Source organism: Sarcophilus harrisii, chromosome 3 (assembly GCF_902635505.1).
Source record: "Sarcophilus harrisii chromosome 3, mSarHar1.11, whole genome shotgun sequence".
Taxonomy (NCBI): Eukaryota; Metazoa; Chordata; class Mammalia; order Dasyuromorphia; family Dasyuridae; genus Sarcophilus; species Sarcophilus harrisii.
The window spans coordinates 255,022,894-255,041,706 of record NC_045428.1 but is presented as its reverse complement, the minus strand read 5'-3'; the positions used below and the strand labels follow the sequence as shown (position 1 = coordinate 255,041,706).

At 34.1% G+C, this 18,813-nt stretch overlaps 1 protein-coding gene across 1 annotated transcript in view; it reads right to left on the bottom strand.

Moving 5' to 3' along the window:
- Nucleotides 1–12,427: 12,427 nt before the first annotated feature.
- The window catches only part of SRPX (sushi repeat containing protein X-linked), a 95,757-nt gene continuing 89,371 nt past the window's right edge, over nt 12,428–18,813 (bottom strand). The window contains exons 8-10 of the mRNA XM_012544438.3: nt 18,243–18,376; nt 13,457–13,578; nt 12,428–13,051 (exon numbers count right to left, since the gene is read on the bottom strand). Coding sequence (XP_012399892.1) covers nt 12,871–13,051; nt 13,457–13,578; nt 18,243–18,376 — 437 coding nt within the window. The 3' untranslated portion in view covers nt 12,428–12,870. The remainder of the gene's footprint in view (nt 13,052–13,456; nt 13,579–18,242; nt 18,377–18,813) is intronic.

Genomic DNA, 18,813 nt, shown 5'->3' with positions numbered 1-18,813 from the left:
TCACATGACAAAAACCAATGATTTAAATTGCATAGGAGTTTTCACCTAAGATAAGAAATAACGTAAATTGCTGGAAGGTGGGGTTATTTGCCCCCAAATCAAGAAAAACATCTATTTCACTTCACTTCAAAACATCTATTTAGGAAAAGTAAACATAAATTTTGACAAAATATAGTCATTTCAGTGCCAGTAAAAATTTTTTTTCAAGTACCAATTGTTTAAGTACCAGTAAAAAGAACTCAAGGAATTCATGAAGGAGTGATTTTAACATAGCATATGCCAAAATGCAAACCCAGCAATAACACAGAATTTCTCCAGGATATAAAACCCAAAGAGAATTTTACGATGAAAAATTATTAGTTCCTAATTTGATTCATGTGAAGGTAATAATAAAATTTTTGTTTTAATTTAATATCTATCTCAATGTAATCATCATATAGTTATAGCATAGAATGTATTTACCTTTTTATCATCAACAACAGATATGTGTTTGTCATGTGCATTTTACAAAGCGAGATGACTTTGGATCATAAATATTAAATAAAAATATTTAAGAAACTGTAAAGTGATAAAGAAAATTAGAAAATCAGAAATATAACTAGAATTTATAAATAATAAAAAATATAATAATCTGGTCAGAAGACTACAAAAAAGTATAGAAAGATGTAAATCTTTTTCTAAAGTTACAAACATGACTAGAAAATGAGAAACCTATTTAAAAAGCTAAAAATATATTGAGGAACAAAGCTTCAAACATGGCTAGAAAATCCAGTTCAGATTAAAAGTTACAAAACAAAAGATAGAAACCTTTAAAACTCTGAAGCAAGAAGACAACTAATACGACAAAGCATAGCATAGTGTAACATACCTAGAGATCTTGCTACAAAAGTTATAAGTGAGGACTGTTTGGTTTCTATTAATACAGGTAAATAATCTGAAAACCTGAAAATATAACCATTTAGGAAGAAGTGATGCTAGTAGGTTTACAATCTAGCCTCTGCAAAAGATGTTTGACTATTCTGGCAGAATCCATTGCTTAGAAATATATCCTAATGTTGCTATTTGAAATACAGTATATTTCAGTATTTCAATGGATTCTGTCTATGAACATTCTGTCCTCACCCCCAATGATACCTATCATCACCCATATACTTTTTCATTCTTTGTAGCTCTTGCCCATTTCCTTCTGTAAATCCTTGACAAGGGAAATGTCAAGTTAAAATGCTAAAACTGATAGATCTTTTGACATTTCGTGGATATCAGTGAAGGCATACAAAATAGTTATTAGTTATCCTTCATTCTTGCCACCTGACAAATCCATTTTCCTAATGATGATATTCTTGATTCTGGTCCTCACATGCACTCCTTCACTGGTAATATGCTATAGCCTATTACACCCACTATATAATTTTGTATTGCCTTTTGGATGACCCCTAACTTTAATTCTTCTGAAAGTGTAGTAATCCATGACTCAACAGAACCAAAAGAGTATCAGTACATGCATCTAGGTCATATCTATTGAAAGCATGAGGAAAAAAGAGCAAGCTTTTGTAAATGATATTAATAAATAGCCCACATGTCATTTGATTTGATGTTGTACTGATTTTAAGTGAATCACACAACAGGAAAATTTATGTTCATCAAAGTAATATACTAGATCTTTAAATTCTTTAACTTTTAAACTCTTTAGAATTTATTAAACTGTTTCTTAGGTCACTTGTTTCTACATTCAAAAGAAAAAGAAGAATATATATGTATTATTAATAAGTGAAAGAATTGAATGGGCTAAAAACATATTTTCTTCTATTATTACTTAAATATGAGGGATTCAGTGATACTTCTCTTTCTCCTTAATATTCAGACAGAACTTGACAGCAATTATTATAATAATTTAAATTTGATCAATCAAAATCCAAATTTTAATTAAAATTTTAATAATTAAAAGTGAAATAGCAGATAGTTTGCTACTAAATAAATGCCTCTTAAGAAGGGAAGAGAAACTAATATCTGGTTGAAATTTAATATTCTGCTTTCATTCACTTTAAAAAACTAAACTATTCTTTAAGTTCATCTTTCTGGAGTTTTCTGTTTTTATTCAAAAAAAATTTATTGATGCTTCAGTTATTTTCCAATACACCTCACTTTCCAATGCATGCTCGAAGAAAGGAGGAGGAGGAGAAGGGAATAAGAGGACAAGAAAAAGACATATGGACTATGTATTTATTTATAGTATAAAAACTATATTTCCAAAGGAATTTCACAGATGAGAAAATAGACCTAAGAGAGGTTAAATGACTAGTCAACATCACCTAAATAGTAAATATGGATACTGAGACTCCTGCCCAAGACCCCAGACTCCATTCTTCCCTAAGGTCATTGTGTTTTTTTATAGATAGGCTTTTTCAGGGGTATAATCTATTGAGAATGATACTTCTTTTTAAATTAACACCACTTGGGGAAATGAATAAATTTATTTCTTTCATTAAGTAAAGTAGAGGCATTGCTATGAAAACTAGAAGACAGAAAAAGGGGGAAAATTTACAATACTCCACAATTCTTTCTCAGTTAAAACTCTCACGCTAACCTCTTTTTGAGTCACACATATGCAGATTTCTTTGATTTCAGGGATTCATTGAAATAATAACTAATTTTAAAGGGGTTTTAATGTCTTTTAGTAGAAACTAGGATGCAAAGTTGGAAAAAAAAAATTAAAGTTCACTCTAAGGGAACAGATGAGAAAAGTAGTATGACTGACATGTGAATAGCCCAGTTCTTTTTCCAAATCCTCTAGTCTCCAGTGCTTAATAGAAAGCCTGGCACATAGTAGGTATTTAATCATTTTTTTAGTTGACTGACTGACTTTTTCCCTAGCCCTGATTCTTTGAAGTAACTAAAAACCTTTTCATATCATACCCCTCTAAGAGATGTTCCAAGGATAAAAACTATTCCCAGAGAATCTAGAAATGCTTTTGTACTACTTACAAAAGTATAAGGGTTAAATAATTTGTTTATTTTAAGCAGTCTTTTTTCAATCCTGGATCCAACCCACCAAGTCCTGCTGCCTATAATGCTGTCTAATAAGTTCTTCATGTTTCTCTGAACAGCAGTAGTGGGAAGGTCCTTGACTCACATGGATCACTGGTCCACTCTTTCCTGTGTCTGTGCTTAAGTGGAAGAGCCTGCTGCTCAATAGTTGAAGAGTTGATGGAGCCTACTATAGTAAAATGAGGGCACATAACTTGGAGACAAGATTATCAATTTGTTGATAACATAATGGGTTTACTTAGAAACCCTAGAGCATCATACTCAGGCATGCAAAATTCCTAGAGTGCTGCCAACCAAAATAAAATTCAACTGGGAAATGTTTAACAAAATTAATAAAATATAATACAATAGATAAATAATGTTAATTTTGTGGTTTTTCTAAGTCAATATGCTGCCTGGATATTTCTATTTAAGTCTAACACCATTGTCCTAGAAAATCAACAAAGAAACATTGACATGTTTCAGTAAAATAAAGAATAAAAAATAAATTCACAAAAATTTCAAGATAACAAGAAAATTCAGAATGAAATAATAGAAAGGGAAATATTCACAAGTTACAAAATGCATGAAATATCTATAAAAAGACACTCAATATATAAAACATATATAAAAACCACTTTAAGACATTGATCTTGACTGAAATTTAAAAAGGTAATTGCTCTAGACCAAAGGTATCAAATATCCACAGTGGTCCACACCATTCCCAGTGTAGACTGGAACAAGTGAAAAATGTAATTAGAAAATATTTAGCAAAACAAATTTTAAAATGCAATAGAATGTAAATTATGTTGACATGTATTTTTTTAAATCAATAAGCAGCCTGATCACAACCATTCTGACACAATCTCCATTTGTTTGACACCATTGTATTAGATCCTGCCCAAAGCCTGAAACACTTAAACCCAAACTTACTTCTCTTTCTGCTCTAGTCCTTGGAGATACACTGTTGCCTGCAATCTTGGAGACTATAGATTTTTTTTGTAATGTAACCAAAATGTTTTGTTGTTGTTGTTTTGTTTATTGTTGGTGGTTTTCTTTTTGTTGTTTTGTTTTAGATGCAAAAGGAAAATTAAGGAAGACTTTTAAGCAACATTACATTTCTCCTCTCAAATACACATGAGATAGTGTATTTCCTTCTTATCTATTTCCTGCCCATTTGCTTGAATCACTTTGTGTAAAGCAAAGGCAATAGTGTCATCTACTATAATGTGACATTTATATTTCTGAGATTATATGTAGTCTGTGTAATTTGATTGACCCAGTTTGTTAAGGCATACACTGTAATTGTTACATGTAATGTGATTTCCCTCTTGGTTAAATTCTCATTCCTAGAATCCTTCTGTAATATGCTTCATTATAAATTATTTTAGAATTCCTTTGTGATGAAAAGTCTGTCACCTTATACTCATTTTTTTCTGTTTTATTTTTTCTTGCCACCAGAAAAAAATAACAATAAACATGCTGATTGGGCAAAATATTGGTTGATTAGTTTTCTGGTTTTCAGTCTGGAAGAATTAAGGAAATCATCTTTCTTCTTCTCCTTATTCAGTTCAGTCATGGATTCTTTGTTTCCATGCTGGCTTTGTTCTAGGTTGGTGATCCTGCCACTGTTCTTACTAATTGCAATGAGCTTTTTGTGTTTTGAGAACAAAAAATGTGAGTGATGCTAAACCACCCCACATATAAAGGAAATGGCCAAAAAAAAAAAAAATGGCCAGAGATACCCAGGACCATTTTAAGGTGCAACAGAGGATAATTCAGATGATACCTTTGTGGAAGAGTCCAAGTTCTTTGCTATAGTTAGGATCCTGGCTATTCCATTTCCTATTCTTACTTTCTGTTCTTTCTTTCCCTTCATGTCCTCCTTCTCCTTTGCTTCATTCTACTACTCCCTTTCTGGAGATGTTTTGGAATTTCTTCTAGTTACCCTAAAATTATTTTCCTGGGGAACTGTAATCGGATCTTACTTTAACAATTTAATTCAATTAAACAAACATTTATTAAGCATTTCCTATGAGCAAGACATTGTGCTAGATGCTGTTGATACAAATACAAATATGAAATAGTCCCAGGTCTCAAGGGGCTTAGATTCTCAAGGGGCTTTACACAAAGTGATATGAGCAAATGGGCAGGAAATATACGAGAATATAAATTACTTGAAATAAGTAATTTCAAGGAGCAGATAGGACTAATAGAAGATATGATCAGGAATCAGGATCAGTAAAAGATTTCTGAAGTGATTAAGGTGGACTTTGAAGGATGCTGGAATTCTAAAAGAAGGAAGGAAGAAGAGAGTGTATTCCAGGCATAGGGACAACCTGTACAAAGATGTGTAGATGGGAAATGAGGCTGTTTGTCCTTCATTCTCAAAGAAGACCAAAGACATCAGGAGAATGATGTCTTTACTGGCAACTGAACTGGATTTAAGTGAGACAACGCTGTGCAGAGTCATCAGCCTCAACCTCTTCTCCAGAAGCACTGAAATAGACTGGCATTATCTGGGTAATGACAGCTGGTATGGCCTCCCAATGAAAAATGGTATGTTTAGTTCAAGGAACAGTAGTTGGCATTCAAAGACTTTTAACATCAAACAAGATGCTCCTCCACTGAGTATCCCCCTGGTATTCCCCTTCTCTACCTCCCAGCTTTCCTACTTCCTTTTGTGCAAGACCTCCTCATTAGATTGAAAGTTCTTTGAGGGTAGAAACTCATTTTCTTTTTTAAAAATTATATCCCCAGCACTTAGCACAGTGCCTGACATATAATAGATGTTTAATAAATATTTATTAAATTCAATGGAGTTGAATGTGATGGTATTTACCTACATACACATATACACATATATACATATGTGTGATATGAACCCTAAACTAGCTTATTCCCAGGAATTGCTAAAGTGAGCCCTTCCTATTCCTTTATTAAGCATAATAAGGTCAGTTCTTCCAGACTTCTGTTTGTATGGATGATGAAAGGCCAAAACTTTAATCAACCTCCATTGTCTCAATGATGTGAGGCCAAAACTCTTAATCAGATCATCCTCTCTGAGACTGTCTTATTAAGCATATTTTAGACAACTCTGGGACCTGTTCTGTCAGATGGATTCCACCTGGTTCCTCTTTGATCCTTCTCTGACCTCTCCCCAGTTCCTCCCTGGTTCCTCCCCTTACTCCTTAGATCCTGCCTCTGCTCCCCTGAGACTTTAAAAATTGTGTTCCCCAAAAAGCAAATTGCTCATTCAGTATGACTGTCTTACCTAGTTGTATTTGCTTGAATCTGTGAAGCTATTTCACATAATACAAAATGGCAAACCTGTGTAACCTGTGATGGATGCCTATGATATAAATTCTTTGTGTAGATTGAACTATTATGCTTGCCCAGATGAATTTCATATTAGCACTTATGAAACCTTTGCTACCAATTTATATGTATATATTTTTATTACTTCATATGTAATTCTCTCACTCTCTTCTTTGCCTCTTTCTCTCCCTATCTTCTCTCCCATCATAGGCAAATATGTATATGTGTATACATATCTGGGGTAAGTAGGTAGTGCAGTGGATAGGGACTAGCGTCAGGAAGACTCATCTTCCTGAGTTCAAATCCACCCTCAGTAACTTTACATACTATGTGACCCTGGTCAAGTCACTTAGTCCTGTTTGCCTCAGTTTCCTCTTCTCTAAAATGAGCTGAAGAAGGCAAGGGCAAACTGCTGCAGTATCTTTTCTAAGAAAACCAAAATGGGATTGTGAAGAGTTGGACCCAACAGACTAACTGGTTTCTGAATCTTGTTCAATTCTAGGATTCTGTGAGTCTGGAACAAAAAACTTGATTCATCCTAATAGCACCAATGCTACTTTAAATAGGTTTCTATATGGGAATACATTTCTGTCAGATCTAACAAATAACATATTTAGGGATTGTTTATAAGATGTTCTGAGGCAAACCTTAAAGCTCTTTATAAATACTAGCAGTTGTTCCTGACTTTTATGTTTTGCCAGCAATTTGATCATTAGGACCTAATGTTGCTACTTTCCCCCTTCTTAACAGTTTTTATGTCTTTGCAAAAAGATATTTTTTTCTATTTGTACCGTTCTTAAAGAGAGTATCTGATCAAAGGGCCAAAGGAGCACTTCATGGAGAAACATTCACTTGTTTCCAAGTCATGCTCTGGTGCTTTGATACTCAGTTCCCTTTGCCTTTCCAAGGTATAAGCATTCTCTACATGGTAAAAAATGACAGTATTTTTCTCTCTGGGATTTTCAGTAGTGAAGTTATAGATTATCCAAGTTTGTCCTTGAATCTGGAGGTATATTCCTGTTTTCCAGAAAAGGCATCTACATACATCTACATATTCTTTTCCTTTCCCTCTCCCTCTCTCCCTCCTCCCTCCTTTCCTTCCTCCCTTCCTCTCTTTTTCTCTCTCTCTTTTTCTCTTTCCCTCCCTCTCTCCCTCCCTCTCTCTGTCTCTGTCTCTCTGTCTCTTTCTTTCTCTCTCTCTCTCTCTCTCTTTCTCTCTCTCTCTCTCTCTCTGTATGTGTGTTTTTCTCTCTCCCTTTCCTTTTCTCTTCTTCTTCCTCCCACCTCACTTTATCTCTTTCTCTCCCCCACTCCTAGCAAAATGCTTAATAAAGGAAAATGAATGAGTAAGAAAGTGAAAAGCAATGAATATTTACTATATGGTTAAATTTAATTCCATAAAAATAACTTAGAAGATACCCAGATGTCCAAATGAGAGTCATTCAAGTCATTCAAATGTGATCTGTGGCCAGAAGGATGATTACAGCTTCAGTTCCATTTAAAATTCATTTATTCATCTCAGAACACTGTGACCTAAGTACGGAGTCTTTCTGGAGGGAAGAGTGCCATTTCCCATTTGTTCAGTGTACTCTGAAATGATTTTGAGCCTTGTACATAGAAATGAATCTTCCCAGACTTTTAAGATTGTCCACACACCAAATGAGAAAACAAACCATTAAATCCCTGGCATTGAATGAAATGCAACTTAAGAAATTAAAGTAATTGATATTTATTCTAATAAATGTCAATTCTTACTGTCACAGACTCCTTTAGTGTACCATCATTCAACAAATGGATTACTGAATAACAAAACTTAGCACTTTGAAATTATTGCTATGTCTTTAATTATATTTTAAATTCTGATTTGAATATGGTCAGGGTTTCATAACACCATTTTTTAAAAGTTTCTTTAATGAAAAAAAGCTAGGTGGTACAGTTGCTAGAGTGCTTGATTTGGAGTCAAGAAGACTCCTCTTCCAGAGTTCAAATCCAACCTCAGAAACGTACTAGCTGCACTCATAAAGTCACAACCCCTTTTTTGCCTTGATTTCCTCATCTGAAGAAGGAAATGGCAAAGCATTTTAGTATCTTTTCCAAGAAAACCCTATATGGGGTCAAAAAAAAGTTGACCATGACTGAAACAACTGAATAATTTTTTTTAAATCCTCTAGAAAATTGATATTGATTGAGTCAGCCTTGTTTTAATGTACTTTCACCAGTACATTGCAAATGAAGTACCAAAACTTTGATATCAAATCATTTCTTTTGGTTGTCTTGAGTAACCTCATATTTTCTGTCTCCCCACCCTTTCCATTTCTCATTTCCCCCCACCTTCCCCTAAAAAAGAAAGATCTTGTCTACAGAGTTCTGTAAATGATTTAGATCTTGTCCTCTCCTTATATCACCATGTCAACTCCTTTCTCTCTGTTTGTCGGTCTCTGTCTCTGTCTGTCTCTCTTTCTCTGTCTCTGTAACTCTGCCTCTGCCTCTGTCTCTGTCTCTCTGTTTCTCTCTCCTCCTCTTCCTTCTCCTCCTCCTTCTTTCTTTCCTCCTCTATTACCAAAACATTTTAATGATTACTCCTTTGCCATATAATTTGAAATCTGGTACAGATCATTCATTTATTTTCATTATCAACTTTGAAATTATTGATCTTTTGTTCTTTCATGTGAATTTTATTATTATTCTAGCCCTACACAATGTTTCTTTGGTATTGCAATTGGTATAGCACTGCATAAGTAATCTTTTAAGTAATATTATCCTTTTTATTGTTTAATCTAGCCATAAGCAATCAATGTTCCTCCAATTGTTAGTATATCTTTTCATTTCTGAAAACAGTGTTTTATAGATGGACTTATATAGTTTCTGAGTGCCTCATGGTGGCACTCTCAAATACTTTATAGCTACTACAATTTTTTTTGAATGAGATTGCTTTCTAGGTCTCCATGGGTTTCATCGTTAACACATAAGAATCAAAGTATTTTTGTGGATTTATTTAATATTCTGCAACTTTGCTGAATTTATTCCTTCAGTTAATTTTTGATTGATTCTTAGTGCATTTGCTAGGACTATCTTTAATAATAATGGTAATAATGGACATCTTTGCTTTACCTCAGATCATGTTACCTCAGAAAAGCCTCTAACTTTGCTTCATTGCCTATATTGGTTTTTCCTTGATAAAGATAGTACCTACTACATCAAGGAAATGTCTATTTATTCCTATCTTTTTTAGTTTTTAACATAAATTTAGTTGATTTCTAATATAAATCCAACCTGGTCACAGTGTAAAATATGTTTTATATGTTGTAGCTCACTTGCTCACATTTTAAAATTTTACATCAATGTTTTTAATTTGTTGTTTTCTTTCTTTGCTTTGTCATTATTTGGTTTATATATCAAGACCATATTTATGTCATAAAAAAGTTGGAAAGGTACTTTCTCTCATTATTACTGTAAATAATCTATATATTAGATTTAACTATTACTTGAATGTTTGATATAATTTACTTGTAAATGCATCAGGAGCTGCAGGGTTTTTTTCTATCTCATTTGTGGTTTGTTCAATTTCTTTTCATGATTTTGAGTTTTTTTTAATAGTCTGGTTCTTCTCCTGGTGATCTATATTTTATATTTTTGATACTATTTGTCCATTTCCCCCACATTATCAGTTTTTTGTTAGCATATAATTGGACAAAATGATTTCAATACTTTCCCATATTTCTTCTTCAATTGCTCTGTTTCCCTCTTTTTCTTTTTGATACAACTTTGTACTCCTCTTTTTAAAAAAAAATCAGATTAGTTAACTTTTAATCTAGTAGTTTTTTTTCTGAAAAACTCATAGATTTTATTTATCAATTTGCTCCCAGTTTTATGAAATCATTATTGCTGTCTCAGATATTAGGGTTCATCCAAGGTATTTGAATGAACTAGATTTTGCTCTAATAACTCATTTTAATTCTATGTGAACAATTCTATGTAAATTTTTTGTGTTTAAGTGTATTTCTTGGAAAAAAACAGATTGTCAAATTTTATCTTTTAATCCATTCTGCTAGATTCTTCTATTTCATGAATGAGTTCATCTTAGCCATAGTCAGAATTATAATGGTTAAATAAAGATTACTTTTCCATCTTGTTCTCTTGTATTTTTCTACTCTCTGCTAATTTTAACAATAAGAATGTGGCAAAAGGGGAGGGAATTTGTTTTACACATCCATCTATAAATGACACATCCTGGTTCCCCTATCATAGGCCTTCTCTTTTACTTGCCCACCCCGATCCCAATTTTCTATTCTTTCTTCCTTTCCCTTTAATTATTTTTTTATATTTTTATCTCCCACATCTGAGTTATTTTTTGCTTATGCCTATCCTCTTACTATACTATCCTCCATTTTATACCCATCCTTTTCCCTCTTTTGCCCCTACACAAGCAAAAAAAAAAACATTTAAAAGGTACTAATTAAATAGATGGAGAAGAAAAGGTAGAAGCTACAGTGATACAATGGAGAGAGTGCTCAGTATTAATACTGGAAGACCTGCATTCAAATCTGGCTTTAGAAAGTGACTAGCTATGTGATCCTGTGCAAATAACTTAGCTTCTGTTTGCCTCAATTTTCTCAATTCTAAATGGAGATAATAATGGCACCTACCAGCCAGGGGTTTTGTGACAATCAAATGAGATAAAATTTGTAAAGTACTTAGCATGCTACCTAGCATGTAGTAGCTGCTTAATAATTTTTTTTTTCTTTTCTTCCTCTTGTTTTTTCCTATCTGACTACTCTTTTGGGAAAAAATAGAATACTATAAAACTTATAAAGCTCTTCATGGTCATTCTTCACCTGAGGTCAACATATTACCTCCATTACTTTGCTTCTTTGTTTTTTTCATTTCCTGCTTTTTGGTAAAGATGTTCCATAGACATCTATGAAATTGTGAACTTTGAAAAGTCAGAATGTCAAACCAACAGAGGTCTGGAAATCTGAATTATTGCAATGTTTTGTGGCCAGCCCAGAGGGTGCACAAAAAAATTCCCATTGAGCTACTGGACCTGGCATAGACTGAAGGCAGCAAAGAGGGAGCTAAAACAATCTCACCATCCTCTGGTCTGTCTGCTCTACCTCTACATTTTTTGTCTTGTCCCCCTGAGTATAACTCTCCTCTGAAATCCACTCAGTGAATGACCAGTCCTTTCCTGGAGCCACCATAATCATCAATAGTTCCAGACATGCTGCTTCTTCCCTCCTACTCATTTTTGGATCTGCAAGTTTCCTCCAACAGCTGCTTTGATCCTATACATGTATTACCACCATCTCTTCCACTTTCCACTGCCCCTTTATATGCTTTCTTATTCCAGTAGAAGACAAGAAGTCCTTGAGAGTAGAGACCATTTTGTTTTCTTGTTTTTGTGTTCCTAGTGCACACAAAAATTTAGTAAAGACTGGAATATAGTAGGCATTAATAAATGTTTATTCTATCTATCTATGTATTTATTCCAATGGCTATATAGAATTTGAAAATAAGTTTAGTAGAAAGAATGCTAGGCAAGAAATGCTTTAAGTTTTGAACTCTACCTTCTCAGAAAGATGTAGGGTAAAGTACGCTCCCTGGTGTTGAGGATAAATAGTTTTGTTATATGTTCAGAAAAATATCCCTTTGTAAAAGTATATGAATGTATTTGCTGGTTAAGCAGAATTGAGGCATGCATCACTGGTAGTGAAAGTGAACAAAATACACTAGAACTGAGGCTCAGGCTGATAGCATTAGAGAATGATAGCCCATAGTCAATCAATAAACATTTTTAGTACATATTGTATGCCAAACATTTTGAAAAGCACTGGAGATAAAGAAAAGGATAAATAACTATTCCCATGAGTTCAAAATCTAAGAATGCCTCAATGATATACCAAAAACTCTAAGAAGAAGATGTAGTTTCTTTACTCTGAATGAATGAGACTAAGACTTCTACTCTAATCTTCTCTGTCTCTAAATCTGTCTCTCTTCTCCCTTCTTTCCTCCTCTCCCTCCCTCTCCAAAAAACCCAATTACAGTTTGGGTGCTTACATGATCAATGGTAAGTCTACACATGCAAAGTGAATTTCAAAATACTCTATTCTGAATTTGCCCCAAAATATTTTATTAATAAAAGTTTCAATTAAAAAAGTACAATGTAAGAGAGTTCTATTATGCAGTGAATGAAATATTCCAGATTTGTGTGTTACAATAGTCTATAAAATTCTGTACAAGGTCACTCACTTTAGTGAGATAGGGGTGCAAGGAGGATGTTATGAGGATAGAGAGGGTTAGAAACTCTAAATTCTGTTATTAGTATGAAATTCTCCAGAGATACCAAAAAGTACAAAAAAAATTAATGTTCATTTTTCAGATGTAGAGAAGCTATATAATAAAATAAAAATTTTAAAATTACAAAAGAAATCTGTACATCAGTGACATCTTTAATGGCATGCTTTGGGTATTATGTAGGCAGGAAAATGGAGTTCATTCATCAATCAGAAATTTCTGGTTTTGCCATTATCAGTTGCATGCCTGGCCCATTTCAGCTTGTAAAACCATCTCTTCTTTTCGCAAGGGGAAAGTGTCAATCAGGTTGAAAAGGGATACTGGCATCACTATGGACATGTAGCGTTCTTTATCCATGCCATGCTTATCCACTAATAATATACTGAAGGTGTTAAGGGGAATCCGCAGTAGCAACCTGAAACCAGACAAAGCAAAAACTGGGTCAGAGGTCCAATTGATGAGAATGTTCTGGTATAGCGTATACATATATGGAACTTGAGCTTGGAATCAGGAAGGCTCATCTTTCTAAGTTTAAGTTTGGCTTCAGACTCTTACTACCTGTCTGATTCTAGGCAAGTCACTTAACCTTGTTTGCCTCAGTTTCTTCATCTGTAACATGAACTAGAGGAGGAAATGCCAAACCAATCCAATATCTTTGCAAGAAAACTTCAAATGAGTCATGAACAGTGAGATATAACTGAAAAATAACTAACAGCAACATACATATATGTCGATTGCTATTCCTTTGATTAGATAGATAAGTGAAACAATTTTACCAAAAAGACTAGAAAAAGATCCTTTAAGAAGCATTTTCTCTTACCTGAGCTGTAGGGTAAGTCCTGGAGGCATGATCCTCATGCCTATTCTTCCTATGAGGGTTGGATATGTGCCAACCAGTTCAATAACAGTAATGTGCCTTAGGTCCAGACCACACTGTGATTGCTGAAAAGGCCAACACGAGAAAGGGGATTATTTTTAGGAAAAGAGGTCTTTCGTGTCAAAATAAAAATAGACAAAGAAAAAAATTGTCACTGAAGGAAAAGAATTTTCAAGTTTACAAGTAGAAGCAACCAATCAAATTATTACTGTTAAATTGCCAGGTCCCTAGGTGCTAGGAGTGCAAAGACAAAAATCAAACAATCTCTGCCTTTAAAGAGCTTAAATTTTATCAAGAGTGACAACATACATATATGGAGATAGCATTAATTCCTGATACTTTAAAGGCATCAGGAGAAAGAAATCAGGAAAGACTTTATGATGAATGTGGTATTTGGACTAAATCTTTAAAGGAAGTAAGGAATTCTAAGAGAAAAAGAAGTGCCAAGTCACAGAGTCGAGAGGATTATCTGTCCTGTCTAAGGAATAGCAAAAGGCCAGTTTGATTGGATCATAGAGTTTCTGAAGGAGAATAATAAGAGTAACAAGACTGGAAACAGGAAAAGATCAGATTGTGAAGTTACTTTAAATGATAAATAAGCTAATTTATATTGACCTAGGAAGTAGATGAGCCCCAGACCTGTGATTTATATAATGAGTGGAAGTAATCCCCATATACTTTCTTACAACCCATGGTAAAAAAAAAAAAATGCTACCCACATCCAGAGAGAGACTGATAAACTCAAAGTAAAGACAGAAGCATATTTAAAAAAAAAAAAAAAAACTTTAATTGGGGGGTTTTTGTGCTTTTTTTGTAACATGACTAATATAGAAATGCATTTTGCATGATTTCACATGTATAATCTATATCATGCTGCTTGACTTCCCCAAGGATGAGAAGGGAGGTGTGAGAAAAATTTTAGAACTCAAAATTTTAAAAATTGAATGTTAAAAAATGTTTAAATGTAATTGGAAAATATTTAATGAAATAAAATATATTAAACTATTTTCCTATGAATCATAAAATCATAGATTTAAAGCAGCAAGGAACTTTAAATGTCATCTAATCCAACCCCCCTTATTTTCCATATTAAATATAGCTGAGGCCCAAAGGAATTAAATGTGCCCAAAATAACATTAATAGCGACAAAAGAAAAATATGAATCAATATCTTTGACCTCCAAAAACAGTGTTTTTTCCCACTGGGATTCAATGAAAAGAGTTTGCCTTTTAGGGTTATTTGTAAACTTAAACAAAATGGTAGCTTTTGGGTCTGTGTCTAGAATTGGAGAAAACTCCATGGAACTAGATGTCCTTTTAAAAAAATATTAAAATTGTCCTAGAGAATCCCAAGTTTGACTTTGCAAAGAAAGGAGAAAATGTTTCTGAGTTCTTATTTTTTTAAAGTTCCAATCATAGAAATTGATCCTAAGAATAAGACTGAAAAACACAGATCCCCGTAAATTTTGCCAAGTAATCTGATGAGCCCCTTCCCAGGCAACAGAGCGGGGGGGTGGGGTGGGGAGAGGAGGGAGAGGAGAGAAAGCACTGGAACAGCTAAAATAGATTTTTGAAAAGGAAAGTAAAAAATACCTTCAAATAAATACCATTTTATTTTCAAACGACATATATTACCATCGCCCCTCTTCTGGACAAGAAAGTCTGTGGTCTGATTTTGAGACAGTCTCTGCTCACAAAAGGCCTGCCAGGAATTTCTGCACTAATGGATTCACTGAGTTTAGCCTTTTAGGCACCTGGGAAACTCTGTCTCTAATACAAATGACACATTAAGCTGTTCACAGAATGAATGCAAAGTATATTATTAAAACATGTAGCAACAAGAGACAGAAATGGTGACCCTTGCTAGGTGGGATAACAGAAAGAAGAGTGTTTGGGTGTTAACAGAGTCATAAATATCTTTGGGACAATACACTCCCCAAGGAGTTGTCAAGGGTAGGGATGGTAATAAGGGAAGAGCTGTGTTGGCAGGAATAATGAAAATGTAATAAATGATGGAAGAATATTGGGTATCAAACATCCTCTATCACACTTCTGCTGAGTCTGGACCTGATTAATATGGAGGATCCAAGAACTAAAAGGAGTAAGTAGAAGGAATCTCTGAATCAATATGTCATGTTCATAGAGCCATAAAATTCCAGCTTTGGAAGGGAAGAACTTCTATGGTCATCTAAACAAAAAGTCAGATAAAATTATCTTCTTTCCTAGAAGATTTTAAGTGAGTACAAAAAAGTCACTACTTTCAAAGGTAGCCCACTCCACTTTGAGATAATTCTAATCATTTCTGCTTTTATATCAAACCTAAATTTGTTTTGTAATTTCTCCCTATTGGTCCAGTTCTGTTGTGAGTAGTCAAAAAGAATAAATCTAATCCTTTCTTGGAATAGCCCTTCAGACACCAGTAGCTAGACATTGGCTGAGGCTTAAGAACCAGAACCAATAACCTCTAGGTAATCATCATTCTAAAAAGACCTTTACTTATGATAGATAGATAGATAAAATGAATAAATAAATGGATGAATGAATAAATAAATAAATACTGAGTATTCTGCTTAGTACTTAGAATTTGTGTTTAATAAATAACTCTGAATATCTACATTTAAGCCACTCTTAACAATACTATTTTATAGAGCAAAAGCAATTAAACATTTAAGCATAAGCTGTCTGTTACCTATTTAATTAAACCCAGCCAGCATTTACAGAGTAACAATAAATCAGAATATGGAGTTATGTGCTGGAAAAATGGAAAGATAATCCCAACATTGGCCTTATAGACATGAAGTTTATGAAAATAAGGAATAAAATAAAAACAACTAGCATTTATAACAGTGCTTCAAGATTTGCAAAGTACTGTACATACTTCATTTCATATATTATATATTTATTTCACAACAATCTTGGAGGTAAGTATCATTTATCCTCATTTTACAGGTAGGAAAATTGAGGCAGAGGTTAAGTGCCTCACCCAGGATTATACAGATAGTAGGTATTTGAAACAGGATTTAAATTCAGGTCTTCCTGACTCTAGGTCCAAACTCTACTCACTCTACTATCTTGCTGCCTAGGGAAGGAAATCAGGGATCATCTAGTCTAACAGACTTATTTTTTCATGAGGAAATTGAACAAGGTGACCTGCCCAATGTTACATGGCTAATTAGTGACAGAACCAATGTTCCTGGCTCCTAATCATTCTCAACCCACCATTTCATGCTGCTCCCTCTCTAGGGTTATATGATATAAACATCAACATCAGGCTGGGTATCACAGAAACTCAAGTTATCAAGGGAACATCAAGTCAACCCTATTGGTCTCATAACCATTAGCTCTGCTTCTCAGCCTCCTGCTTTTCACTTCTCCAATGAATCTGGCTTCTAAGAAAGAACCAAATTCAATTTTATGGCTGGGAAACAGCTCTTCAGAGGTTTATATTTACTTTTTGTTTCAAGACTGAAGAAAAATATTAATTCCAAATTATATCAACACTGAAAGGAAGAGTACTATTATGTCTTTTGAAAAAATCACTAAGACATATTAGGATGTTCTATCAATTGATCTTATCCAGAACAATACACATTGATTGTACCCTTTGTCAATAACAAATTCTGGCTTCTTCTTTTAGTCATATTGTTTATCCTCACCATATGTCAACAGTTCCAAGTAAATGCTACAAGTTCTTATCTTTTCAAATTATTCAGGATGTGGTATTTTTTAGATTCTAATATGGTCAAGGTCCCCACATTTGATAGATGTACATGATTCATCAAAGTAAACAAAGGCATACAGGAATTCTTATTTGAATTCTATTTATGCCTTTGTCAGCACTTGTACTAAGCTGTTAATTCTTTGTAAGCAGTGAATATATCATATTTATCTTTTTATCTCTCCTGGCCACCACTAAAATCCTGTTCTAATGCCTCATTGTGTCATGAAGTCAACATTGGAGGCTTCTAAAAGCTAAGCCAGCAGAACATAAAATACAAAAGTTTTAGGAAAGGGCCAGTGGAATTTGTGGTTGTCATCTAAGAACCAGTTCAACTAAATCAGTGTAAACTAAATTGATCCCAACAGCAACTCTTTTAGTAGAAACATTTTGATTTGTGTTAGTACCAACAGCAACCATACTCAAGAAATCAGAGCTATTTAAAGAGCTACTTATACTTCAAAAAAAATTTTCATCATCAAGTCTGGAAAAAAGGAAGAAATAGGAGAAGAAAGGAGGAAAAGAGGGAGCGAAAGAAGGAAGGAAGGAGGGAGGGAAGAAAGAAACGAAGAAAGGAAGGAAAGAAGGAGGAAAGGAGGGAAGGAAGGAAGGAAGGAAAGGAAAAATGAAGGAAAAGTTTTGAAAAGAAAGCCATCATTCACATGGCACTGTCTAATAAGGAAGACAATAGGGGCATAGAGAATGATAATATAAAATACATTCCAAATCCAACAAACATTTGTTAAATGCCTACTATGTGTAAGACACTGAGCTAAGGGACTAAGGATAATATGACAAAAACAAATAGTCCTGCCCTCAAAATAACTTGTGTTTTACTGGGAGAAAGAGGAGCTGTATATAGCAAGTACAGAGGAGGATTATGATTACAAAAAGCTTTGCAAGTATGGAGGAGAAATAGGTCATTCTGGATTCTTTTAGGGGAAAGGGTGAAGGGAATTCAGGAAAAGATTTACCTTGTCCACCTCTCTCCTTTGCCCTTAGTAGGTCTTACCTGTAGCATCGAAAGTTGTGTCCTATAAAGCAAGTTACGGGCAGTTGGGGTAGACACAATAAGGAGCCTTCTTTTCTCATAAAACTGATCCAGAAGGGCAGCTGCAGTCCTGACACCCACATTTATCTTCATAGCTGCAGTGGGAAAAGGCTGGTCAATGCTTAGGACAGAGAACCCTTGTTTCTCCTCAGAGCACTCCATGATTCCAGGAAATCAAGCAATCAAATATATTAAAAAGTCTTCTAGGTGTCAGAGCCATGTTAATACTAGGGATGAAAACATGAAATACTCCCTGTCCTGTAGGAGCTTATTGTGTAAAAATAACATAAATTCAGTATGAAATAATAAGTTACTTGGAGGGAGAGGAGGATTAGTTGAAGATGAAAAAAGCAGGAAATAGAGGACAAAGTACAGATTGACAAGGAATGTCATCCAGAAGAAACTTTCCTTTGTAGAGGAAAATCTTTGTAGAGATTCCTCTAGAGTTGAAGGGAGCCATCTACTCCAAAATGAAGAAACAGAAATTCAGATTGCTTAAGTCTACTTGTCCAAGAATTCAAAGGTTGTGACA